We start from the raw sequence: 26,566 nt of genomic DNA on the forward strand, positions 1-26,566 counted from the left end.
TCCTTGAATGCCTGTTAAGCCACTTCAGTCCAATGGAAGAGACCAGGTCCTTTTAGGCAGTTATTGAGCGGGGCAGTTAAGTTGGGGAAGGCTGCAATGAAGTGTCAATAATAATGGGCAAACCCCAGGAACCACTGCAGGTCTTTCTTGGCTTTGGGTAGTGCCAGGAGAGCATGCAGCGCACCTTCCCTGGATCCATTTTGACTCCTGTGGAGGTGATACACTAACTCAGAAAGTCCAGGGTGGTCAAGTTGAAACCACACTTCTCTAGCTTGGCGTACAAGTGTTGCTCTCTCAGTCTCTGCAGCACCGCCTGCACATGCGACTCCACTGCTCTGGGGAGTCAGAGTAAATAAGGTTATCATATAAATAAATTATCATAAAGCGGTCCAAGTAGTCCCGGAAGATGTCATTCATGAAATTTTGGAAGACAGCTGTGGCGTTCGATAGTCCAAACGGCATGACCAGGTACTCAAAGTGGCCATACCGGGTCTTGAAGGTGGTTTGCCACTCATCCCCATCTCTGATTCTGACAAGGTTGTAAGCTCCACGTAGATCTAGCTTGGCATAGATTTTAACTGGATGCAGGTGCTCCAGCGTCTTGTTGAAAAGGCAAAGGGTAACTGTTGGGGATGGTGATCTAGTTAAGCTCCCTGTAGTCATGACAAGGATGTAGGTCCCCACTTTTCTTCTTGAGAAACAGCAGCGGGGCTCTGGTGGGTAACTTGGATGGTCGAATGAACCCTCGCTGCCAGTTGGTGTCAAGGAACTCCTGCAGTGCTGCCAACTCTGGCTGACAGGGAATAAATGTGCCCTGAGGGATGCTAGCCCCAGGGATCAAATCTATAGCACAGTTGTATGAATGGTGGGGGGGGGGCAGGTGGTCAGCTTCCTTTTTATCAAAAACATCCTGAAAGTCTTCGTATTTGTTAGGCAGGTGAGTCTCCTCAGTTGGGGAAGTGGCAGCCAGCATCGCTGGAATGGCCGACTCTGGAGTAATCCGGTTGGAACGTCACCGTAGCCTTTCCCCAAGAGGTGACAGGATCGTGCTGTGCCAGCCATGTCATTCCCAGCACCACCAGGAATTGAGGCAAATCAGCTAGACAGAACAACATCCTTTCCATGTGTCCCGGTATCTCCACTCTCAACTCCACGGTGGCCTGAGTCACCACCCCCGACATCAGGGACCACTCATCAATGGTTTCCACAGACAACAGGATCTCGAGCTTGATGATTAGCATGCTATGCCTCTTGACAAAGTTCAAATCCATAAAGTTGCTGGATGCACTTGAATCTACCACAGCAAACACCTGAATGTCTTGCCCTGTTGGCAAGCCTAGGCGGACTGGCAAATGAAGGGCAGAGTTCAGAGTTCTCTCTCCACAATTTCCAGGTTTCCTCCTACCTTCTCTCTTTTTTCTTTCTTCTGTAAGACTTTTCTGTCTTGTCCTTTGACACCTTCAACCTCTGTTCCCTTTCACTTGTAATTTTACTGAGATCTTCCCTTCAACACTCCAGCATCTTGCTTCTTGCTGCTGAGTAATGATGCACAGCTGCTGCCATCCTGCAGCGCCTTCCTGTTTGCATTTGAGGGAGCTGCGAGAGGAGCAGCAGAGAATGTAACCAGAGCAACAGCTCTTGCTATTGTTTAACAAACAGACACAAGAAAGTAACAGGAGGAAACAAGATTACATTAATGGAATGCTTTATTGTATTTCAGAAATCAAAAGTGTTTCGATGGTTTTTTTTTCATTGTAATTGATTTTTAAAATAATAAACATATTTTTTTAAAAAGAACATTTGTGCCAGTTACCTTGGACTGTTGGATTGCAAATAAACATTGTACTATTCGACCTGGACTATCAACATGAAAAAATTCTAGCCATTTTTTAAATACAGCATTTGAAAGAGAATGTGTCCTTTGCAGGTTCTTCTCCTAAAACTACCTTTTGAGCATATTTTACACACCTATGCATGCATGTAGAGTCCCTTTTCAGGATATGAACTAATCCTGACCTATTTAACTGAGGATGTAACTAACAAACAAAATGTGCCCATGCTCTAATAAGAATATCCAAAGACAAAACAGACATGTTCTGCATAATTACTAAAGTGCATAACAGTGCAATAATTACTTTTTCCTATAAAGTTCAATCACATTCTTTTTAAAAATTATTGTCATTTGTAGAATTTGGGTAAGTGACAAAGACAAGTCACCTTCAGATACTAGTCTAATATGGACAAAACTGTGGAATGTATAACCTCTCAGTTTGGATCATTGACAATTGTTTTCTATTCATCTTTGTCTCAAGTATTTGCTTGTCATTCCCATATACTACTGCTCCAAAGTCGTACCTCTGCTCTCCTCATGTCTCTTTGGAACTAGTATAGTTGTAATATTTTTGGTGTGCAATCAGCAAACATGGCATTATTCCATGGAACTAAAGACAATACCAACCATAGATGTTAAAATCTAACACCCACACAGTTCTATTTATTTCATTAGAAATGTCTTCTGTGATTGAATGCTTTATGCCATTTTGAATATTGACTTGAATGTTGCATTGGCTGCTCAATGGCATTAAAACAGCCCAAGCAGAAGGCTGTTTATATTTAATACTGCATTAAATTCTCAGATATAATGCTACAGAGAGAAATATTGTTACATCTGCTACCGGCTGGTATGTATAGAATACCCTTTCTGTGTCAGGCCACACTGCTCTGACACTCAAGTAGGCCAACTTTGAAGCTGACCTGAGGGATTAGATAACAAGGGTCCATCTAACTACCAGGAGATAACTAGACCCTTGGTCTGGCAGGAAGGATCTATGCCTGCACTGGGAAGAGCTAAGGGTCCCATACACTCAACCCACTGGTCTCCTCTGACAGAAAAGAGCCACAGCTTTGGATGTTCTCTATCAGGAAAAGTGAATCAGGATATTGGGGTGGTGCCAAGTTCTCTGTTTGACCATGCTCATTATCCTACTTACCTCAGAAGCTACTGAAATGGGACTTTTGTGTAGTGACGTATAGTAGACCAGAGCCTAGTTATACTTATATGGGCAGAGACTACAGGGGCCTTGGTAAGCCATGCAATGGGGTGACGATTGGTGATGGTATGTATCTACTGAGTGATTATCCAACATCATAATTTATTATTCAGGCACTGAACCTTGGTACCATTATAAAGAAATACAATCAGCATAGGACTGCACTTGAAACATTATCTACTAATGGCTATGCTTATAATATATATATATTATATTCTGAATTTAAGGCAACAACACATTACTTACTGCACTAGATTTAGATATACAAAACGAAGCATCCAGATATCTCTGACCAGAAAGAATCTTGGCCAGCAGCACAGGCTTTTGGCGACACATGGGGTATCAGATTCAAAACCTACCCACAGCATTGAGAAGATGCTTATAGTACAGGAGTGATTATCGTCTATTAAGATGATAAAACTGCTCATTAATAAGCAGTCAGATTTATATGACCTGGCATATAAAATATATTATTTTTCTCTTGATGCAAAAGCAAGGGGGTTATTATGAAAAACATTCATTCATAAAACTGTGCAAAAGATACAGTAGTATATTGTGCATAGAGGCGTGCAATTTTAATTGTATGCACAACTGTACACTTATGTAGCATCACATTGGAATGTGGTTGTGGTGTGCTAGGAGATATTCCAAGGAAATTGCTCCATTTTGTGTGGCTATCCCCTAATCGTTTCTTTACAAAAATTGTCAATAACAGTAAGGCTGCAATCTTATGCACACTTACCTTGGAGTAATTCCTATTGAATAGGGCACTTCTAGGTAAACATGGTTAGAACTGGACAGCACAAAACTTTTTTTAAATAGGCTCAATCAGCAGAAATCAAAGGTAATAAAATTAACATTTTAAATCCACTGCATCTAGATTTATGTGCCCTCTCTGTTCAGGTTTCAGTAGAAAGGCAAACAATAATGTCTGAATGAACTTCTGAACAAACAGTGACTGGTTTTCCCATCACACTCTGCCAAATCATGGCTTAGCATGAATATGTGGGCTCCCAGAGAGGAGATTGTGGCCAGGTTGCTTTTCCCTGGTCATTCTGCAGCTAAACCATGGCTTGGCTTAGCATCTCTTCTGAACCCAGGTGTACAGTTTTAGCTGTCATGGACAAACCATAACCAATTTATCAGTCTCATGGTTAGTCTAGAGAGAGTTAAAGCATAACCCTAGGTTTGAATGACATACTGAACAACTGAGGAGCAAAGCAGGTCCAAGCTCCACTCCTGGAGTTTGCACATTCATGATAAGCCATGGTTTGGCTTAGCATAATGTGCAAACCATGGGTCTGAGCTACCATATTTATACCAGACCAAAACTCTAGATTCTTAGGCAAATGAGGGATCAAAGCAGGAGGGCAAATTTATCTCCAGCTCAATTTTAGAGAGCTAACAGTTGTGCTCAAACACAGAATTTGGGGTCAGACTAGATCTAACATTCCCATGTGTCTTTGTCTATAATGTACACATCTTTTTTTAAAAATGCAAATAGCAGCAATGTGGGACGGGTGTGATAATTACTGGAATTGCAGGAAGTGGAGATGGGGTCTAACCCTTTCCAGCCCTGCTGTGGTCCTGACAAAAATCACTCTGAATCTTCTTTTACATTGGGAGAAAAATGCCAACCTCCCAATGCAAATAGCAGCATCAGATTAAGAATTTTAAATCCGGACTATAGCAGAGGAGGAAAGGGTTAAATCAGCTCCACCTCTCCATCTGCTGCAATCATAATTAGTACCTCCTACACTGGCTATTTGCATTTTTTAAAAACATGCATGTTAAATGTAAAGATGCATTTAATGTTTCATCTAGATTGGCCCTAAGGCACTAGGTGCATACAGGGAGCTAACAGAAATGAGTTCCAGTATTTAACAATTATTATAATGTAAAGATGACCAAAAAAAAGTGAAGATGCAACAAATTATCTGATAAGTTAGAACTTTCCCTCCCAAATTTGCTACGTTGGGTTTGTTCAAAATGCTAATCCAGATTAGGCACCAAGGATGAAACATGTGCAACATACTGGGTTCTATCCAATGGTGCCATTTACAGATCTTTGATCCAGTGGGATATGGAGGAAGGTGGTTTCCATCAATTTCCCCCCAACCTATGCGCACCTCCAAAATCTGCTCCAGAAGGTTGAGGGACTCTTTGGAACAGCATGAGATATAATAGCATAGAGAGGGGCTACAGGAGGGAGGGAGAACTGATGAAATCACCTCCCTCCCTATTCTGTTGGATCAATGAGCCTTCCATCAGCATGAGGGACACCAATGGATATAACCAACTATGATTCCTCATAAATGTAGCTAAAACGTTGCACACTTAATGTATTTATAACACATATTCAAATGGTTATGTGTTAAAATAAATTACTTTTTTAAAATTAAGAACTGTCTTATATTATCAGCCTAATGGCCCATTGTGATTAGCATTATTTCTACCAACAATGGAAGACAAATGTCTCAGAAACGTTTGTGAGCAAAGGTTTATCTTGGTTTTTCTATTAACTCAAGACATGAAAACAGATCTTGCTCAGCCAAATTAATTTTACCTTTGTTCTTAGAAACCTTAATGTTACCATTTTCATTTGTGTCTAAGTTGTGTGGAATGGGCATTTCATACTAAGTAGTGTGGAATGGGCATTGTTAAGCTAAAAGATCATCATGTCTCACCATGAAAATGATTACCTGAGAGCTACCCTGCCCGTGATTGAATGCCCATGAATGAAAGCTGCAGAAGTATCTCAGAGTTCCTACACAACCATATGAGAAGAAGAGTAGCTTCTGCTAGGACTTTGTGATACTACTCAGAGCCGCCCCTAGGCATCGGGAAGCGGGGCAGTTGCCCCGGGCCCCGCACTTTGGGGGGCCCCCACGCTTGGTGATCTGCTCACCAGCCGGCTACTCCCTCCCTGCCTGCTTGCCTTCGTCAGGCAGGGCGCAGCACTCGCTCTCTCTCTTTCTGCTGGGGATGGGGGCTCGCTGGCCTGCTCGCCCGCCCGCCATGCTGAAGCTGCCGCCGCTGCTCCTACTGCTGTCAGCGGGCAGTAGCTGCCCCAGGGACAGCGAGCTGGGCCGGCAGTTCCGGGACTGGTGCCTGCACACCTACGGCGGCGACTCGGCCAAGACTGTGACCCGGAGCAAATGTGGGGCCCCCCGAACTTTGCTTTTGCCCCGGGCCCCACACATGCTAAGGGAGGGCCTGATACTACTAGTACCAATCAATGCCACAAATGTAAGGAAATTTATCAGATATCACAGATCATATGTAGGCAGCAAGCTCCTCTACAGCAATTCTCAGGATCTCTTCTACAAAGAAGAGCTTTGTGTTATAGTGCAATCTATTTGGGGCAAACAGAGCACAAGGTCTTTTTGTGTGATGGGGGACAAAAGAAACAGAAGGATGTCTTAGGGTACATTTATATTACAAATCTAAACCTGCTGGAAACCAGTTTAACTGTGACCTTCCACAAAGAGTTTTGGGATTTGCTGTTTTGAAAGACTGTGGATTGTTCCCTTCATAGAACAACATTTCCCAAGATTACCTGGTAGGGAATTGGGAGATTTAAATAGGTCTGAAACTGGTTTAAATTTGTACTATAAACATGTCTTAAGTTTGGAGAATATGGGGCTTCTAAAAGTTCTATAAGTGAATCACTAGAGCTTGTGAGTTTCAAAACAAGCTTAACTCTAGGGTCCAGATGTTGGATATTATACCATTTTTTATGAATGCTACCATTTGAGGAGACACTGGAGAACATGTCAGTGGTCCAGAAAACAAGCTAGCCCATCATGATTGAAAGTGCCCTGAGACAGCAGCTTCATCTAACATTCAGGATTTTCATCAAATGCAAGGGGTTCCAGTCCAAGATGACTTATTTTCTGATGCCTCCATGACGATTCTCCATGACACAAATGGAATGCTTCTATATTCCCATGCCAGCTGTTCCCTAGAAAGGAGAAACAGAATACAAAAGTTAAAACTATGAATATTTAAGATCATAAGGCAATTCCGTATGAACTGTGAAGATCATGAAGTTAAATGCAGGCTGTTAGACTACATTGCATCATTAGATATAAAGTAATGTTTCTCAAGCTGTACAAAATTGTTCTCTTCTAGAACGATTGGATCTTCATGGCATCTGTACCTTTGAAGCCTCATTCAATGTACTCAGCGAGTTCCTAAGTCCCCCTTTACAGCACCACACCTCCTCTCAACTTTTGGATGTATGTTCTTTTTGCTATGCCACTTCTAACTCAGCCCTTAACTACCTTTGACTTGTAACATCTCTTTTTTAATCCCAACAATGCCTGTTTAGTCATAAATTTAGTCAATAGTTTGGTAAGTTCTAAGCCTAGTTTAAAACAGATGTCATTACAAAGATGCACAAAACCATTTGCAACCACCCATCTGGTTTGAGAAACACTGACCTATAGAATATTCCAAATAAATTCAAAAAAGTTTTGTTCACATTGACTATTACATAATCAGGGGAAACCCACTATCTATCCTTGTAACAGATATCTTCTGCATCATATTTGCCCATCATTATCTTTCCATATAAGCCAGACCCATAGGAATGGATTTGATCTAACCAGCTTCCTTGCTGCAGTTCTGTGTATGAAAAAGAAATGAGTCAAATCCCATATGGTTGACTGCCAGCATGATGCAGAACAATGAAAGTGGGGAGGAAAGAAAAAAAAGGTCAAAAAACAGGCTGCTGCTAAGTGTGGCTTAAAGTACAAGTTATAAATATGAAAAACATGAAACATTTCATTTTTTTGTAATTGCTATTGTTTATTAGTACTGCTCTGGTGTGGAAGGTTTGATATGCTGTTTTGTTTTTATCAATCAATCAATCAAATTTTATTATACGGCCATAGACCCGATATACAATTGATTAGAACAACAGTTTAAAAACAAGTATTACAAAATCATCAGCAAAATGAACTTAAAAGTTATTAAGTACCATTTTTACGTATATTCTGGGTTACTACTAGAAACTGGGCAACTGATTCAGTAACACTCTTGTCTGAATCGGACAGAAGATAGTTTGTTAGCCACTTTAAGGACCTACCCGGGAAAGCTTCGGTACAGGGTACAATAAATCTAGTACGAGGATTCTTGTATAGATCACAGATAAGAACATGATAAATTGTTTCAATCTCTCCCTTATTACAAATACAAAGACGTTTTGCATATGGGATTCTTTGAAAACGGCCTTCTAAGAGCGCCGAAGGGAGGCAATTAAATCTAGCTCTAGCAAACAAATGGCGGAAACTCGGGATGGTCAAATTTTCTAGATAAATTGCAGACTTAGGGAATGGGAAGCTTATTCCAAAATGGGAAGGAGAACAAGTTTTACAAGCAGAGGCCACTGAATATTGGAGGGCTATGTCCTTAACATGCTGGCCTATGATATGGTTAGCCAAGTCACAACTCATAGAGGAAAGCAAGTCTAATGGTAAACCGAGCAACTTGAATTTCTCAATGAAGGTTTTGGACCAAGTGCTAGAGAATGGATCATTCCAAATTAAGTGTAAATAACCTGAAGAATGGTTGGCATAAGCAACTTTGGTCCAATATTTAAATGCATGTAACCATGCAGTACACTCAGTTGGGTTTAATCCCATTTCCAGTCGAAGACCAGCTGCCGAGGCACATCGAGGCATTCTAAATATGGAACGCAGAAAGAATGAGAGCGTTGATTCCACCTTGGCATTGAAACCAGATACCCATATTGGGATTCCATAAAGAAGTTGGGGTAGAATTTTGGATTTAAAGATTTGAAGAGCCGCTGGGATATATTGGCCGCCCTGGGTAAAGAAAAACCAGAGAAGAGCCTTAGCCGTATTATAAGCAGTTTGAACTGCAATTTTGATATGTTGGGACCAAGAGAGAGAAGCACAAAACAAGATCCCTAGATCCCTAAACTGTTTGACCTGGTCAATCTTTCACCGTTTATTACCCAAGGGTGTGACACGGAGCGGTGAGAAAAAACCATAATTTTTGACTTATTGAAATTAATGGTGAGCCAATTTTTATCACAGTATGACATAAAAGCTCGCAAAAGGCGTTTTAGTCCCACTTTTGAAAAGGACATCAATATAGCGTCATCTGCATATAATAATAATGGGCACTTTACGTCGGCGAGTTTAGGAGGGTGGAAAGAGTCATCCGAGCAGTATTTACTTAGATCGTTAAGAAAGAGGTTGAAGAGAGCAGGGGCAAGGATACACCCCTGCCGAACCCCTTTAGTGGCTAGAATGGGGTTTGTCAGACTGCCATCTATGCCACAACGTACCCTAATGGTTGTGGACTGGTATAGGCATCTGATCAAAAATAAGAGTCTTGGATCTATTGATGACTGAGATAGTTTAGCCCATAAGAGTTCTCTGGGGATGGAATCAAAGGCAGTCCTGAGGTCAATAAAGGCCACATATAAACCGTTGCCAAAATTGCCTCTGTACTTCTCCGCCAGGTGTCTCAGCACCAGGCAGTGATCAATAGTGGATCTGCCCTCGCGTCCTAGAATATTCTCCTCTTCGATCCAGGAATTCAGTCTTGTATTTAAAATACCAGCGTAAATTTTCCCTACTACAGACAAGAGACTGATAGGTCTATAATTAGTAGGGTCGTTTCTATCACCTTTTTTATACACAGGAATGACTACCGCTTCCAACCATGTTTGTGGGAACTTGCCCGTTTGATTAATCAACGTAAAAAGGTTGCCCAGCATAGGTGCCCACCAATCTATGCGTGCTATCAGTAGTTCGGGTGGAACAAGGGCAATCCCCGGAGCCTTTTTAGTTTTTAGGGATTTGATCAGTGCAGCCACCTCTGTCTGCTCAATAGGAGGCCAAGGTGGCAGCGTACTTATGTCTACTGTGGATATCCTGTATAAAGGATAATCAGGCATGTTGGCAAACATAACAGAAAAGTATTGTTCCCATATGGCTGGTGAGATGTTGCAATGAGAGGTGGAGGAAGAGCCCAAGGCTCTTGTTACCAAGGACCAAAAAAGCTTGGAATCGTTATTTAGAGAGGCATTTCTTAAAATCTTCCAGTTCTCATGCATAGCTCGACGCTTTCTCATAGTGATCAATGCTTTATATTTCCTTTTCACTAGGTAATATTCAGATGGCAATATACTTGCATTGTCTTTCCTCTATCTTTTATATAATGCTCTCAGTTGGTTTTTTGTCTCATAACAATCCCTGTCATACCAGCAAGCAGTTTTAGATCTGAGTGCTCGTACTGAGAGGGATGATGGTCTCAGAGCTGATGTCAAAGCAGATATCAAGATAGAGTAGGCATGAAGGCCTGTCGAAATTATTTTGGCGTCAGCCGTCTGGGCTCCAAGATTTGTTATGAAGGGGGAGTCTGAATACCTGATCACCTTTTTTGCAAGCACCTCCGACCAAAAGGGTCTCTTATAAAAAGTATCATCTGGCTGGGAGCCATATAAGGGGTTTATTTCAAGATGTACTGCCTCAGAACTTCGCAGGGTAAAGGTTAAAGGTAAATGGTCACTTTCTGACCTATCCCCAACAGAGAAATTGGAAATTAGGTCAAGAAGAGATGGAGGAATAAGCACGTAATCCACCACACTACTTCCTTGTCTGGAAATGTAGGTGAACTCCGCAATTTTGTCAGTTTTTGTGTGGCCGTTGAGAATCAGTAAATTTAAACGGGCCACAAGTAGAGTCAAACAGATAACCGCATAATTAACCGTTACATCCTTAGAGACTCTATCATAGTTAAAGATAAGATTATCTATATCTATTCCATCCCAGAATTTGGATAAAAGAAGGGCGCTATTATTCGAGCCGATTCGAGCATTAAAATCACCTACCACAATCGGGTATTCCCGAGGGTATAAGGCTTCCATTTTGACTAGCATTTTCTCCAGATTTTCCCAGTGCTGCATAATATCACGCTTATTGATTGTGGGTGGAATGTAAACATTAATTAAAAGAAAAGAAAAGGATTTGAACTCAATTAGAGCCGCAATTGCAATACTCCCACATGGTGGGAGCTCTTTAATGTTCACTTTTAAAGAAGTGGAAACCAAGATTGCCAGACCCGCCTTTGGTCTACCTTTCCCTATTGAGGGTTGGGCTATAACATCTATAACCGTAAAGCCATTAACATAGATTTTTTGTCTAGACCAGGTTTCCTGTACACACACAATATCATGTGTCCGCAGGAATTCACAAAACCCAGGATAATTTAATTTAGATGCCCATCCCGCAATGTTCCATGTTAGGAGGTTAATCCGATCTAATTTAGTGACCGCTTGACCCCAAGGTGGCTCAGAAAGCTCTTCTATTTCCCCTGACAAGCACCTGATGGAGAGATCATTAACAGATAAAGATTGTCAGGTGCATTCTGAGATCTGATTTAACATGTCATTTTTGTCCAGAAATATAGCACCAGATCTTGCCGGGAGGATTCTCGGGAGCGCCTCTAAGGTCTCTACATCGGGGTAACTGTTTTGGGTATGACCCAATTCTTCTGGTCCTAAGTATCTGGATCTTTCCCAGTCGAGGCCTGCCAGTAGTGGTTTATGACAGGCATTAGAAAAAGTGGTTTTGGAGGAAATCTGCCCAGGATCAGTTATTTGTTGGACAATAAGTGCAAGACCTCGACAGACAATCCGTAGAATTCACCAAAGAATTAGGGGAGTTCTGATGGAGAGTGTTTTCCTTGGAAGCTGGCCTTTCCAATATATGTTCCTGGGCCTTAGACAAGGTGTTCATCTCATCTTTAGGGCAAATTGCCAGGGCAAGAGTGTTCCTTAGCGACATCAGATGGTCAAGAATCTCTCTCTGAGATCTTTTGGGTAAAGAATGGTATGAATTTATAAGTTCCAATTCTTCCAGAGTGGGGGCAAAGGTTAAAGAAGGTGATATAGACAAACAAGAGTGTGATTCCCGGGGCAGAGGGTAGCTGGAAAACAAAGGCTCTACCAAGCATCTAGGAGAATTTCTTGACTTTTTTCCTTGTGAGTCGTGCTTCAAGGTTTTACTAAAAAGTTGGATGGGTTTCTGATTGATAAATAGTCTACTTATAGGTAAAGCTGCTCAAAAAAATTTATCTTTCTCCGCATAAATCGCATTAAAGAAGTCCAAGACTCAAACATTACCACTGCTCTTGCATTCAGATAGTTGTAAAATAAATAGTCAATACCTATAATATCTTGTGTCAGTCCGCATACTGGGTCAATAGCTCTCATCACCTCCTGTAAGTACATTTTACGTTGGTGAAAAGAGAGCAAACCATTTGGTTTTGGAAAGTTGGAAAACACCAATTTGCAGCAACTTAAACTCAGGTCCCATTTTAGTTGATTAATTGGGAGAGGGGAATAGCATACCTCTTCCTGCATTAGTGGGTCAAAGTCAAGGACGTGTTGCCACAGATCTTGGATATTATATCCAGAAGGTGACTGCTCTGTTTGGTCTCGTGGTGCATCTCTCGAAGGTGAAAGTGGGAGATTGGGCCCAGTGGATGGTTGAGATGGTAAGATATCAGGCTCAGAGTAATCAATGAAATGACAGGTCGTTGTAGATCTAGATGTAGACTTAGTTTGATCCACCGGCTGAGAAGCGGCCTGGGGAGATGCTTCTAAAATATTTAAAAGTTTTTTAAAATTCATTTTCCTATAACGTGTTGAGATGTTTTCCTTCCTCTTTTTCCCAATAGTCCCCAAGTTTGTTGACTTCTTCTGGGCCTTCAGTCTTCTCTTCCGCTTCCCAGTTTTACTCTTGGAAGTTTCCTGTATTATTTTTGGAGAAGGGGAATCTATATTACATGTCGACAAGGTCTGAGTACCAACATGGATTCCTTCGCATCCTGATTTCCAGGGAGCTGATTTATGGAGTTCTGCTATAAGGGTCAGAAGGGAGTAACATTCTGATAGAAAGTTTTTGATTAGTACAAGCTCATTAGCCAGCAGCTGTAAAGATGGTTCCCATTTATAAAGATGTACATTGTCTTCTTCTTTTCTACTCACTTGGTTTTGTGCAGGAGATGTAAATTCAGTGCTTATATAATTGCTAGGCCTGGGTGGGGTGAAAGTTGGTAAGGAGCCTTCAGGGAGTTGGCACGAATCTAAGGCAGTCTCATCTCGGTCAGATGAGGGGAAAGCAACTTTAATCTCACTGTTCTGTGGACAGGCAGATAAAATAGGAGTAGGCCCACTCCTTAGCCCAAGCAAGGCTTTTGGCAAAGTCATTTGTGAATTTTCTGCTTGCGCGATTTCTGTAGCTAAGTCCACTCCCTGAAAAGGTCTGTCATATAGATACAGGTCATTTTTAGTGTAATTCACAGACAGATCTAGGCAAGGAGATTCATTGTTTGTTATTTCTGTGTTATTACGCTCCTCAAGAGAACTAACAACCTTATGGTCCCTTTTCTTAGGGAAATATGAAGAGATTTTCGCTTGTTTCTGCTTTTCCAATCTCGAAGGAGCGATGCCTGTAAGAATAGGCACACCCAGGACCTTAGTTGCTTGTCGTGTGAGCACCATGAAAGCCGATAGAAAGTTCAGTCCGTACTGAGTATTAGCAATCTGCCAACTGCTAACATATTATATGAATATCACTACAATTGAGCAGGTTAAGATAGGCAGTTTGAGATGGACAGTTTAAACAAGTTGTAAAGTTGCACCCTCTGGCTCGCTGTTTGTGGTAAAGCAGACTTTAAGTCAAAGAAATGGAGGAGGGAATCCTTACCGGTCCGGCGTCTTTGTTAATTACGTCCTTGAACTGGTCGTAATTCACTCCTAATGGGATTTGGCGAAAGCTGCAAGCTGTAGGAGTTGTTTTAATTTATTTCTGTCCGACTATAGTTGGGTCAAAGCTTAGCAAATGAGAAAAAAAGTGGAGAGCTATACGAGGTTGAGACGCTCGGCGTCAACCTTGCGCGTGCGCAGTCAGCTCTACAACTACCTTTGACTTGTAACATCTCTTTTTTAATCCCAACAATGCCTGTTTAGTCATAAATTTAGTCAATAGTTTGGAAAGTTCTAAGCCTAATTTAAAACAGATGTCATTACAAAGATGCACAAAACCATTTGCAACCACCCATCTGGTTTGAGAAACACTGACCTGTAGAATATTCCAAATAAATTCAAAAAAGTTTTGTTCACATTGACTATTACATAATCAGGGGAAACCCACTATCTATCCTTGTAACAGATATCTTCTGCATCATATTTGCACATCTTTATCTTTCCATATAAGCCAGACCCATAGGAATGGATTTGATCTAACCAGCTTCCTTGCTGCAGTTCTATGTATGAAAAAGAAATGAGTCAAATCCCATATGGTTGACTGCCAGCATGATGCAGAACAATGAAAGTGGGGAGGAAAGAAAAAAAAAGGTCAAAAAACAGGCGGCTGCTAAGTGTGGGTTAAAGTACAAGTTATAAGTATGAAAAACATGAAACATTTAATTTTTTTGTAATTGCTATTGTTTATTAGTACTGCTCTGGTGTGGAAGGTTTGATATGCTGTTTTGTTTTTATCATGGTCTAATCGATTTATTTTTCCTAGTCAATGGCCCTTGGCTAACTAATAAAGATTATCTTTCCATGTAATATTTTAGCAAGGGTTCATATAAAATTCAAATGGGCATTACAAATGTGACTGCAGTGAATCCCACATATTCTCAAAAAGTAATTTTGCATTACACACTACTTTTGGTAATTTTGCACTTTGAAGTGCATTCAAACCACACTAAAGCTTCATTCCTGAACACACAAGCGAGTCCAACTGAACTGAGAGGGACCTCTTTATGAGCAAAACATGATCAAGAATCCACAGCTACTAAAACTATTTGCATTTTTAAAGTGCTATAAGTTAACATTTGCAGAGATGTCCAATAATTCTTCATCTGCAAATTCATTGACAATGTATATTTTGTGCGTTCATAATTTGGCATATATGATTACTAAATTTAAATAGCTGAGGCTTATGAAGTCAAGCTTAAGCAACTTCATTTTTAAATTGATGAAAGAAATGAATATAGGAACATAAACACACACACAGTGCTGGATTCAGTAGTTCCTTAAATCTTGACCATGCTAGCTAGGGTGATGGGAGTTCTAGTCCAAAACATCTGGAGAGCACCAGGTTGGGAAGGGCTGTTCTAGGACACTGTTCACATCAGAATATTTTAATACACAAACTCTCATACAGCTCTGTGAAATAAGCAAAAAACTGTCCAGGGTTAGGATAAGCTAGGCTTCAGTTTGAGAACCCAAAGTTTCTGTGGCCAGTCACAGGTCTCTGGTGACTATACACAAAAATTACAGTATTTGCAAACATGTTTCTCACATTTATACAGGCACACCTTCAACATGTAGAGTGGGATCCAAAGTGCCAAGGCCAGTCTTCCAAAATTTCATGGTGCATTCAAGTTCCCCTTTACATAGTTCCTCAGAAGCCCTTCCAAAACTCCGTGCGCCCCCCACCAAGGCTGCTCCTTACCCACAAGGAAGTGTCTTCCACCTGACCTTGGATGTAAGTGTTTGCATTCTATCCATGATGTGTGAAGCAGCCATTTTACCTTTTACGCCTGCTTGAGCTGCACATAAAGAATTTCACCTCCAGTTTTTCTAAGTATATTGTTTTCAAAAGGGCACTAGCAGAAAGCGATGAGAAAGAAAAGCACTGCATTGTGGTGGTTTACACTTGGTGAAATAATTTTATTTATGTGGCCTACAAGAAAGTTCACAATTCTAATACAATTATTTAAGACTTCTCATTACAATATTGATATTCAGGCTCCCAGTCTGAAAACACAAATCTTTATGAAACTGGTGGTCTTATGACTTCTACTTCCTTCTGCACAGAAAGTTAATGAGTAGCAGTCTGGTGCTTTTTAGAAGGAGCACACATTCACACAGCATGAATTACACATATATAGATCCCCAATTTGTTTTTAAAAACCTCACACCCAAGAAGATATGCACACAGAGCAGACATGATTGAAATGTAATATCTAACAAATCTCTTCTTAGGTAATGAGCAATACATTCTTTGCTTATGCAAAACTATTAAAAAGAAATGTAAAACATACAATAATTTAAGTTGAAAAGGATCCTACTCTACCTGTGTTTTCATTTCCACCATAGCAACTGCTTGATATGAACACATATATGAACTCATATGGCTATAGTTACAAATGCACGACCATATAATGGCATGGTGCAGCCCTAGATTTGTTGCGTCTCCTGGGCAATACAATAGTGGTCCTGGGCCTTGGTCTTAATTTCAGCCACAATTAACAGAATCAGCATCTGGATTCCCAAATCCTCTCATGTCCTATATAGTGAATAATCCAGTGCGCATTTGTGCCATCGTAAGCTATACATCCTTGATTATCCTACCTGTGAAAAGGTGAAAATTGCACATCAAAACAGTTCCATATGCATTAGCCTTTAATAATATAATTTTAGATAGTTCCACTATAAACACTAGTGGTCTCCTTTATAGCAAAAGGCTGTAGCATGTACTTTACAACATTCTTGTTTAGCACTTGGGAAATATTTGTGGCTTACAAAAAGAAACAAATGGGCAAAATGAATTATTGGGGGTAGAAGGAGAAAGACCTCCAAAGTGCTTTGATGCCATCATGTAGTTACTTTGTTACGATATTGCAGACATTCATATTTACATACACAACACATGAAATAATTATTTAAGCTTGTGCATTATTGCAGCTTTGGTAAAACAGTCAAATTGCTTATAATGTACAAATAAATATGCATTTATTATTATCATTATTTCACTATTATTTCAAGTTTATCAGAGAGCCAAAGAAAGCAAGGCACATTGCCCTCTAATCTGAAACACATTCATTTGTCCTAGGATGATGATTCATCCATGAAAATACTACAAACTATAAAATTGGTGAAAAATAAGTAAATCACCATGCACCTACTTTCATAAGTCCAATTAATGTTCAAAGAACTACCACAAATCTCTGGGAAAGACAAGAGAGGAAAATGACAGGAAAGAACTCAAAACATGCTAGGAAATAAATTTCTTGAAATGCTCTACTTGAAATCTAATGTGTTTGGACTTGAGTAAGCAAACAACTTATCCAGTCTTGTCATCAAAGAGTGCCTTCTTTGCCATTTTCTAGACCATTGAGCTTCAAGTAGAAGGCTGTAGCACACAATCGGGTTGTATCAGTGACACCACCTTTTTGTTGCTTGCTTGAAGTTAGCTGTGTTTTTAAAAGACTGGGGAGGGAGAGAGAGATGGAAAAAATAAAAGGGGGAGAGAATAGAGACTGGGCTGATTCACATGACACAACAAGCAAAACTAAGGCCTACTGAGACTAGATGTGCAGAATCCCAAAGAGGAGCTCACAGCTGCTTTGCTACTCCCTGGTCCTTCTGACTGCTATGATGCGCCCAAGGTTTGACTTAGCATGTTGTGCAAACCAGGACTCATGGTCAAGCTTTCACCTCACTAACCATGAGTTTTAGCCAAAAGACAGGGGGGAAGCAAAGCAGCTGTGAGTGCCTCTCCAGAAGCCCACACATTTGCATAGTCTCACTAAGCTGTAGTTTGGCTTACTTTATCATGTGAACCAGGTCAGGTCATTATATAGGATTTTTTAAAATTAAAGGAGGGTACTATGTACTATGTTGCGGGCTAAAGTTGCTAAAATTTAGTAGATAAACTCCCACATTAAGGAAGCAATCCTAACCCATGGATCCAGACATGAAGGAGGTTAGAATGACAGAGATGTCCCTCCACTAGGCTCTGCTGGTAGGTGGGTGGGGAGGCCCCACCACCACAGAAGTCCCCACTGTGCCTGTCGAAGGTGCAGGCTGTTTAGGAGCTACCGCTGGTAGTGTTTCCACCAGTGGTAGCCAGTGCAAGCCTCCAAAACAGGGACAGGCTTTGCTATAGCTTTGTCTTTGACTGAACATCAGGAAAAACTTCCTAACTATTAGAGCCATACAACAATGGAACCAATTACCTAGAGAAGTAGTGGGCTCTCCGACACTGGAGGCATTCAAGAGGCAGCTGGACAGCCATCTGTCAGGAATGCTTTGATTTGGATTCCTACATTGAGCAGGGGGTTGGACTTGATGGCGTTATAGGCCCGTTCCAACTCTACTATTCTATTCTTAGCTGAACACAGATAGAATACCATTCACAAACCCCTTACAATTCCATTCGTAACATGGTGTTTCAGTACTAGCAACTATTTTCCTTTCCATAAATATCTTCTACATGAAAATTGGCTTTGTATGATCAGCTACCAATAAAAAGAATAAATCAACAACAACTGAACCCATGGCACTAGGAAATACATATTGCAGGTGTGGGTGTCTTAACTCAGATTGACAAGGAGGAAGCTCCCAACACTCTTGCTTCCCTTATTTGTTCATTAGCCTACAAAATGGACCAGGCTAATGCATTTTTAGTTTGAAAGCAAAACCTAGGTATGTTATAGGGGGCATAATGACTTTGGGCTAAAGCATGCAAACGTGCGAGGGCAGCATTACGCCAGCTACTCAGTAACATAATAGATTCCTAACCGAGCAGGTACATAACTATGACTGGGTAAACTGCAAGGAGGCAGCTCAGAAAGCTCTCCCCCAAAACCTTCAGGGATATAGTCAAGTACCTTTACTGGATAATTCTTAAAGCAATGGTGGTCCAACAAGTTAATACTGCACATTAAATATACTATCTGAATCTCCTTCTCACCTTTGTCCCTTAGGTTTAAGTTAGTGTGGCCTGTCCAAGAGCTAATGGGCTCTGGGTAGATCCACAATGAGAAATGAGTGTTTTAGATGCCTGTTGTGTAATTATAGGGTTGTGTACATTGAGAATATAATTTATTCTCAGCACTTACACAACAGATTATTCAGAGACGTGAAAGGGTCCATGATTTTCTGGATATAGTATGCAGACCACTAATCCAGGTGTGGGGAACCTTTTGGCTCGGCGGATTTTGTTGCAGTACAATTCCCATCATCCCTAGCTGTTGGCTATGCTTGCTGGGGCTGATAGGAGTCGTAGATCAGCAAAACGTGAGGGCCAAAGTTTCCCCATACTTGCAGTACTTCTTTCTCTCTGGCTTAATGGTTCTGCCTTTCTCTAAGTGCTTAAAACTGTAAAAAGCAGTTACACCAGATGACAGCATGTCCATGTATCTGGAATAGGTGAATGGAAACTTAAGCCAATGTAAAATGAAGGGAGAACTAGAAGGAATACCAAGGCTAAGTAGACAGTTGGAAGTCCTTTGCAAGCAGTAAGTGAAATAAAAAGGCTTCATGTTCCCTCTACTTCTGAAAAAGTAGAGCTAGACACACACAGAAGTAGAGCTAGTTAGAACATTGACCACTTCCCTAATAACCGAGTCACTCTTTCATTCACACAGTCAAAAGTCGTTCAAGACTTAGAAATCCAATCCACATTAATATTTATGTTAGCACATTCAGCCTCATATGTTGTTGCCCTCAAAATGATTTCCCCCACATCATTTAAATGGTGAGATTATGAAGAGGGTTTTTGCTCTCAGCCTGCCTTCCCCACACACATTTAACAATTATATCCCTGAAGGAACATTCAGAAAGGCAGCTATTTCTTTGATCTACGATTTGTGAAAAAAGAGGGTGTAATCAATCCTACCTCCTGGGATGTGTTCGCTGCACTCCTTTTCCTGTTTTAATGTGTGTGTTTTTCTTATTGAAGAAATTCAAGTTTCATATCAGGGATGGGAAAGGGCTCCTCTAGACGGCCTCTTTATTGAGCATTCATCCTGATTTACTTGTAAAATGTTTACATGGAGGTTACATTCTACCTGGTCTTTTTTTGTTAGAAGGGAAAGTATATATGATAATTAGTCCCGATTCGTTGGCATGGCAATTATATGCCTTCATTTGTTCATTCCCTGTCACCTTTCTAACCATAAAGAGGTCTGTTGTTTCTTTTTAATTGGATTTTTTGTGCCAGGGCAACAGAGCACTTTAATCCACTTTTAACTGTGCAAACCTAACATTCCATTTAAAGCCTTCCTGCAAAATACAAAATACAGTCTGGAGGGGGAAAAACCTATGGTCCTCCATATGTTTGTTTTGACTCCAACTCCCATCAGTCTCTGCCAGCAGGGCCAGGGATAACAGGAGTTGAAGTCCAACAACATATGGGGGACTACAGGTTCCCCATCCCTGCTTTATGTGTTTTTTTCCAGCAGAAGTCTCATGCTCTGTTTTTTTCATTAATCAGAGCTCTTTAAAAATATTTTTAAACCTGTTTGCATTTCAGTCCTTGGACCTAGGAGACCTATCCTGTCTCCATTCCTTTTTCCCAGCAAAGTGAATCAAAGTTATCAGGGGGTGAATTAATGAAAGTTCAGAAATGTAACATTTAACAAGATTTTTTAAAAAACACATATCACCAAGATTGCAATTATGGGAAAATGTAAGCACTAGGGTATGAGAACCCTATGAAAAGGCTCCCAGGACAATCAGGGACAAAACTGAAACATACTAGGCAAATTATAAAGCACATTGTGCAGGCAAATAATCTTCAGATTTCTTTTGGAGTGATCCCATTAAGGCAAAGCATGGAAACAATGTAGCCAAAGTGCATCCCACACCCAGAATCAAATATCCCTGTATCTATTTCCCACAACAGCAAATATTTAACAAATTTTTTTCTCCATCCCAAGGTTATCAAGTCACACCCACAAGCCTCAAAAACAGTGTCTAGGAAAGTTGCATTCCATAAAGGCTAAGTAAAAGCAACTCCTATAGGTGTTACCAGGAAGTTGTCACAATCACTAATACATGCAGGCAGAAATTTCACTCCATAAAGGAACAAAGCAAAAATGCCACACACACAAAAACCCTGTCTCTTACTCACTCACTCTACATATACACATACACAAACACAACTTCACAAGACAGACACAGCTGGCATGGAATTTTACAAAAATAATCACAGATTTACAAATATTAATATAGATGGTTCACACACAAAATGGAAAAAGCTGACATATCAAAGAGAGACTTGCCAGTTACATTCACTTAAATAAAGTGGCAGAGGGAGCGCAAACCAGCATAGTTGCAAAACAATGAAAGGGGAAGGAAATGTAACAGGCTGGCCAATCTGTGCAGGTTTGCAGCAAATGCCTCTTTCACAGGACAATCTCACTTGGTGGTAGAGAGAGAGACCAGGGACTCACAGATGATTGCTTCTGATTTCTCCCTGTAGAGAGGGAAATAACATGCCATTGACATATCCTCTCACATGTGGGAAAGAGATTGCATAGTATTTTCCAACTCTTTGTAGTATGCTTCTCAGAGACAACTGACAATGTCAAGATGTACTAGACTCATCTAGATGCCACTGTTTTAAGGCATTACATTTCAGGAGGATTGCAGCACGCAAAGATTGTGGGACCAGAATCAGGTCTGATCACCATGAAACAAGAGAGGATCCTTTTACAAAGTACATCATATCCACAGGTACATCACATCCATACGTGTGTGTGAACAAGCGTGCAACATCCAAAATCACAATTGCTGGAAGATTTGTGAAACATCTCCAACAGCAATTGACTGAAGCATTGCAATGTTACAGAATATTCACAAACTGCCAGCAGCAGAAGACTCGCATAAAACCTTCTGTGAAGGAAAAGTCCTCATATGGCTAATCACTCACCTTTACAATGCAATCCTATGCATGTCTGCTCAGAAATAAGTCTAATGGAATTTGATAGGGCATCCTCCCAGATGAATGAGTCTAGGAGCCTCTGTTATTTCCTTACTAATCTCAGCTTCTCCTGTATTACTGATTTCCTCTCTTGTTTCCTCCACTTATCTTTATTCACTCCTCCTTTCTGCTATCTCTGTTCTTCCATTAATTCATGCTCAAAACCTCTACCTCCTTGTATCCCCTCATTATCTTCACTCCTGGAAGAAGGGCTGTAATTCAGCAGTAGAGCAGCTAGATGCATGCTTAAGATCTCTGGTCCAATCTCTGGTATCTCCAGATAGGGCTGTCTGAAACTTTGGGAGCTACTGTGTGGACAATACTGAACCTGATGGACCAATGGTCTGACTTCATATGAGGCAGTTTCCTATATTCATATAGTCATTCCTGGCAGGCTTGTATTAGTTCATATGGACACACATGGAGAGAATCTTATTACTTAACATAGGCTGTCTCTTCAATATAGTCTACAGGCTCTAAGAATTTACAGGTACCAAGATAGACAAGGCAATTTCTGCAAAGTGGTAGCTTGCTTCCACTGTGCTGAACTTCTTCCCACTATTTCTGGAATTAGAATGGGATCAGCAGCTCTCAGTCTTGCCCTCTCAGAAGTGATCACCAACTTCCTGTGAAGTATCATTTTACAGGGATGCTTTGGCAGGGAATATACGATTTACAACATTTCCTGTAAACTTGGCCCCAAGAGGAGTGTGTACCAAGGGTTTAACATTTAGAAGATGCCCATGTCAAAATGCTCTGTTTTTATTTGCTTTTATCCAGTCTCTATGGCAATGCAAGGCATGCCTAGAATAAACAACTGGGATTTAGCCCTGAATAATTTTGTTAAGGTAACCCACATTCATCCCAATACCGAAATCTACAAATAAATGTACGGAAGTCTACAAACAGGGAGTTGCAGACAATCATAACTTCCCCAATAGATGCATCTGTATGGACCATAGTTCAGTGGCAGAGCTCATGCTATACATTCATATTATTTTATTCTGTATTCAATACCTGGCATCTCAAGTTTTAAAAAGGGTCATAGGTAGCAGTGCTTGGACAGATCTCCATCTGAGGTCTTGGAGAATGCTGTTCATCACAATAGACAATACTAAAGATAGATAAACTAGTGGTCTGACTGAGCATATGGCAGACTCCTAGGTTCATATTATAAACATGTTTGCAAACAGTTATCTGTTGCATTCATGCTTTCCATTATTAGGTGAAAACTTAACACAAACTAGGTATATACAGTGCCTTGCAAAAGTACTCAGACCCCTGACCAATGCTCTTATATTACTGAATTACAAATGGTACACTAATCTTGTGCTGTATGGTATTTTATTTTGAAACAGTGAAATTCAAAATCAAATATTGTAAGATGACATTGGTTTTATGTTGGGAAATGTTTGTAAGAAACATAACCAACTGAAACATGTTGCTTGCATAAGTATTCAACCCCTGTACCGTGGAAGCTCCCAGCTTACACAGATGAAAGAAATTGCCCTATCGAGGACACAATTACCTTACCATTGGCCTCCTCCTGTGAACCATTAAAGTTGCTGTCACATTGTCAGGATAAAACCCCCACTGTTGAAGGATCACTGGTCAGGCTGTGGATCTGAAGGAAAATGAAGACCAAAGAGCATTCTACAAAAATAAGAGATAATGTAATACAATGCATAGATTAGGAAAAGGGTACAAAATAATACCAAATGTTTGGATATCCCAGTGAGCACAATTGGATCAATAATCAGGAAGTGGAAGCTGCATCACATCACCCAGGCACTGCCAAGAAAAGGCCATCCTTCAAAACTCAGTGCTCACACAAGGAGACTTGTGAGAGAAGCCACAGAGAGGCCAACAATCACTTTGAAGGAGCTACAGAGTTCAGTGGCTGGGAGTGGAGTAATGGTGCACCAGTCAACCATATCAAGAGCTCTTGTAACTCTGGCCCGTATGGGAGGGTGGCAAGAAAGAAGCCGCTACTCAAAAAGTACCATCTGAAAGCATGTCTGGAGTTTGCCAGAAAGCATGAGAGTGCCCCAGCTGCAATGTGGGAAAAGGTTTTGTGGTCAGATGAGACCAAGATAGAGCTTTTTGGCCAACACTCAAAGCGCTGTGTGTGGCACAAACCTAACACTGCCCATGCCTCAAGACAGACCATCCCTACAGTGGTGGCAGCATCATGCTGTGGGGATGCTTCTCATCAGCAGGGACTTGGCATCTTGTTAAAATCAAAGGAAGAATGGATGGAGCAAAATACAGGGAAATACTGCAAAAGAATCTGCTTCAGGCCACTAAAAAACTGAAGCTTGGGAGAAAATTCACTTTTCAGCAGGACAATGATCCCAAGCACAAGGCCAAACAACATTGGAGTGGCTCAAGAACAAAAAGGTGAATGTCCTAAAGTGGCCCAGTCAAAGTCCTGCTCTCAATCCCACTGAGAATCTGTGGTGCTCTTTGAACGGCACGGGACCACAATACCTATTGGAACGCCTCTCCCGATATGAACCTGCTTGTACACTACGCTCCACATCGAAGGCCCTCCTCCGAGTTCCGTCTCATAGGGAGGCTCGGAGGACGGTGACAAGATCTAGGGCCTTCTCAGTGGTGGCCCCCGAACTGTGGAACAGTCTCCCTGAAGAGGTGCGTATGGCGCCGACATTGATCTCCTTTCGGCGCCAGGTTAAGACTTGCCTCTTTGCTATGGCGTTTTAATATGTAACTCGTTTTAGTTTTAAATTTTGTTGTAATTGTTTTTGATTTCTTGTTTTATATATGTTTATGTTGTATTTATTATGAGATCTGAGATGTTTTGTATTTTTATATTCTGTTGTTCACCGCCCAGAGAGCTAATGCTAGTCGGGCGGTATATAAATCTAATAAAATAAATAAATAAATAAACATTGCAGTCCACAAGCAACGTCCAACCAACCTGAACGACCTGGAGCGAATCTGTCAAGAAGAATGGGCCAATATCCCTCCAACACTGAGTGCAAAGCTGGTATATAAAAATGTAAATGTACTGCCTTCAAGTCGATTCTGACTTATGGCGACCCTATGAATAGGGTTTTCATGAGGCTGAGAGGCAGTGACTGGCCCAAGGTCATCCACCTACCCCAAAGGACTTAAAAGCTGTTATTGCAGTGAAAGGTCTCTACCAAATATTAATGTGTGAGGGTTGAATACTTACGCAAGCATATGTTTCAGTTTTTTTATATTTCTTACAAACATTTCCCAGCATAAAATCACTGTCATCTTACAATAATTGATTTTGAGTTTCAGTCTTTCAAAATAAAATATCATACAGAATGAAATTACAATGTACCATTTGTAATTCAGTAATATGAGACCACTGGTCAGGGGTCTGATTACTTTTGCAAGGCACTGTATCTAAAAACATAAAATGTGTATAGTGGTCCTAATAAGACAAGGTACAAGTTCACCAAGGATGCTTAAAGACAGGTTTTATACTTGATTCTTTCTTGTACTTGATTCATCTTGCTCATTTGAAATAAAAGTCACCTTTATGTAAATGGATATTGATCTATGGGCTGTTACACATTCCACCCAACCTAAATGGGCTCTAATTTGCAGGAGTATTATTTGGTACCTTCTCTCTGTGCACATTTCCCTTCTAAATCATCTGCTGGTAAATGTTTATTCATCAAAAAATACAACACATACAAGCTGTTCTCAGTGATACTCACAGGCAAGCACTTTCCACTTGAAGCTGCAAAGAAAAAAACAGGACAGGAAAGCTCAAGCTGCAGTTCAATGAAGATATACAAAGCAAAAAAAGCAGAACAGCATGTTGAAAGAGAATGGAGGCAATCCTCATAAACAAGGAGACTAACATTAATTTGCATCCAAAATTACTGCAAAATGCAAGCTAGTGAAGGTTAAGCAGCTACTGGACTAGCATAATTACATACATAGCTTTTTCCAAGCCAAAGCAAGTGAGCAGAAGGTGCAAAAACAAGTTATCTGTATTTTATTATTGCCATACACAACACACACTCCAGTTTTAGAATGGACTACTTAATAGCTGGAGATGAGGCCTATGAGCCCACTGGCAGTTACTGTTTTTTCAGAAGAGCTCTGCAGAACAGAGCAAGATTTCAGTGTCATCTTTATTTTACAGAACTCTACTGCTCTTCCATGAACCTGCTTCTCATACACTACTGTGGTAAGCCTGGGTGATAAGAATATAGGGTCGCATCCAATGTAGCGCACTATGCAACAGTCCCATCAGTGCAAGAATTTCTGCTTGTGGAACAGAACTCCCTCCTCCCCCTGCGTGCCCCCTAAATCTATTCCAGGGGTTCCCCTAACCCTCCAAAGTAGATTTGGGGAGGGGGCAGGATGCATGTGGGAGAGGAGGAAGGGGGAATTTCCATTGTGCAAGCAGAACGCCTTGTGCTGATGGGGCACATTAGTTGTATATTGCCCACAGATCCTGGACAGCCATAGCAAATGAGCAGGATTCCAGTTTCTATGCAATCTGTTTCATTACAGCCTTACTTCAGAAACTTGTTCTGATAGGGACCACTGTCTGAAAAATCTCTGGAAACTGTCCCTTTGTCGTACAAAGTAACACAGCACTATGCTGCAACAGAGTGCTTCAGGGGAAGGGCTGTAGCTCAGTGGCAGGGCATCTGCTTTGCATGCAGAAGGTCCCAGGCTCAGTCCACAGCATCTTCAGGTAGGGCTGGGAGAAAATCCAGTCTGGAACCCTAG

The 26,566-nt window shown here is 40.9% G+C and overlaps 1 protein-coding gene and 1 long non-coding RNA gene across 19 annotated transcripts in view; one reads left to right on the plus strand and one right to left on the minus strand.

The window, feature by feature from the left end:
* The window catches only part of LOC133387401 (uncharacterized), a 31,060-nt gene extending 29,326 nt beyond the window's left edge, over positions 1–1,734 (plus strand). Inside the window, exon 3 of the long non-coding RNA XR_009763470.1 lies at positions 934–1,734. This is a non-coding gene — a long non-coding RNA (uncharacterized LOC133387401). The remainder of the gene's footprint in view (positions 1–933) is intronic.
* The window catches only part of PFKFB2 (6-phosphofructo-2-kinase/fructose-2,6-biphosphatase 2), an 87,337-nt gene that overhangs the window by 15,283 nt on the left and 45,488 nt on the right, over positions 1–26,566 (minus strand). For 4 of the 18 annotated variants that reach the window (XM_061632075.1, XM_061632065.1, XM_061632067.1 and 1 more), the window contains 2 exons: positions 25,537–25,559; positions 15,766–21,313 (listed from right to left, as the gene is read on the minus strand). In XM_061632075.1, the coding sequence (XP_061488059.1) occupies positions 21,256–21,313; positions 25,537–25,559 (81 nt within the window). In that variant the 3' untranslated portion in view covers positions 15,766–21,255. Of the gene's footprint in view, positions 1–3,534; positions 7,015–15,765; positions 21,314–23,353; positions 23,474–25,536; positions 25,594–26,566 lie in introns of those variants that run through there. The other 14 variants (XM_061632076.1, XM_061632070.1, XM_061632080.1 and 11 more) reach the window with 12 other exon arrangements.

The sequence above is a fragment of the Rhineura floridana genome, chromosome 6, assembly GCF_030035675.1.
Source record: "Rhineura floridana isolate rRhiFlo1 chromosome 6, rRhiFlo1.hap2, whole genome shotgun sequence".
NCBI classification, from domain to species: domain Eukaryota; kingdom Metazoa; phylum Chordata; class Lepidosauria; order Squamata; family Rhineuridae; genus Rhineura; species Rhineura floridana.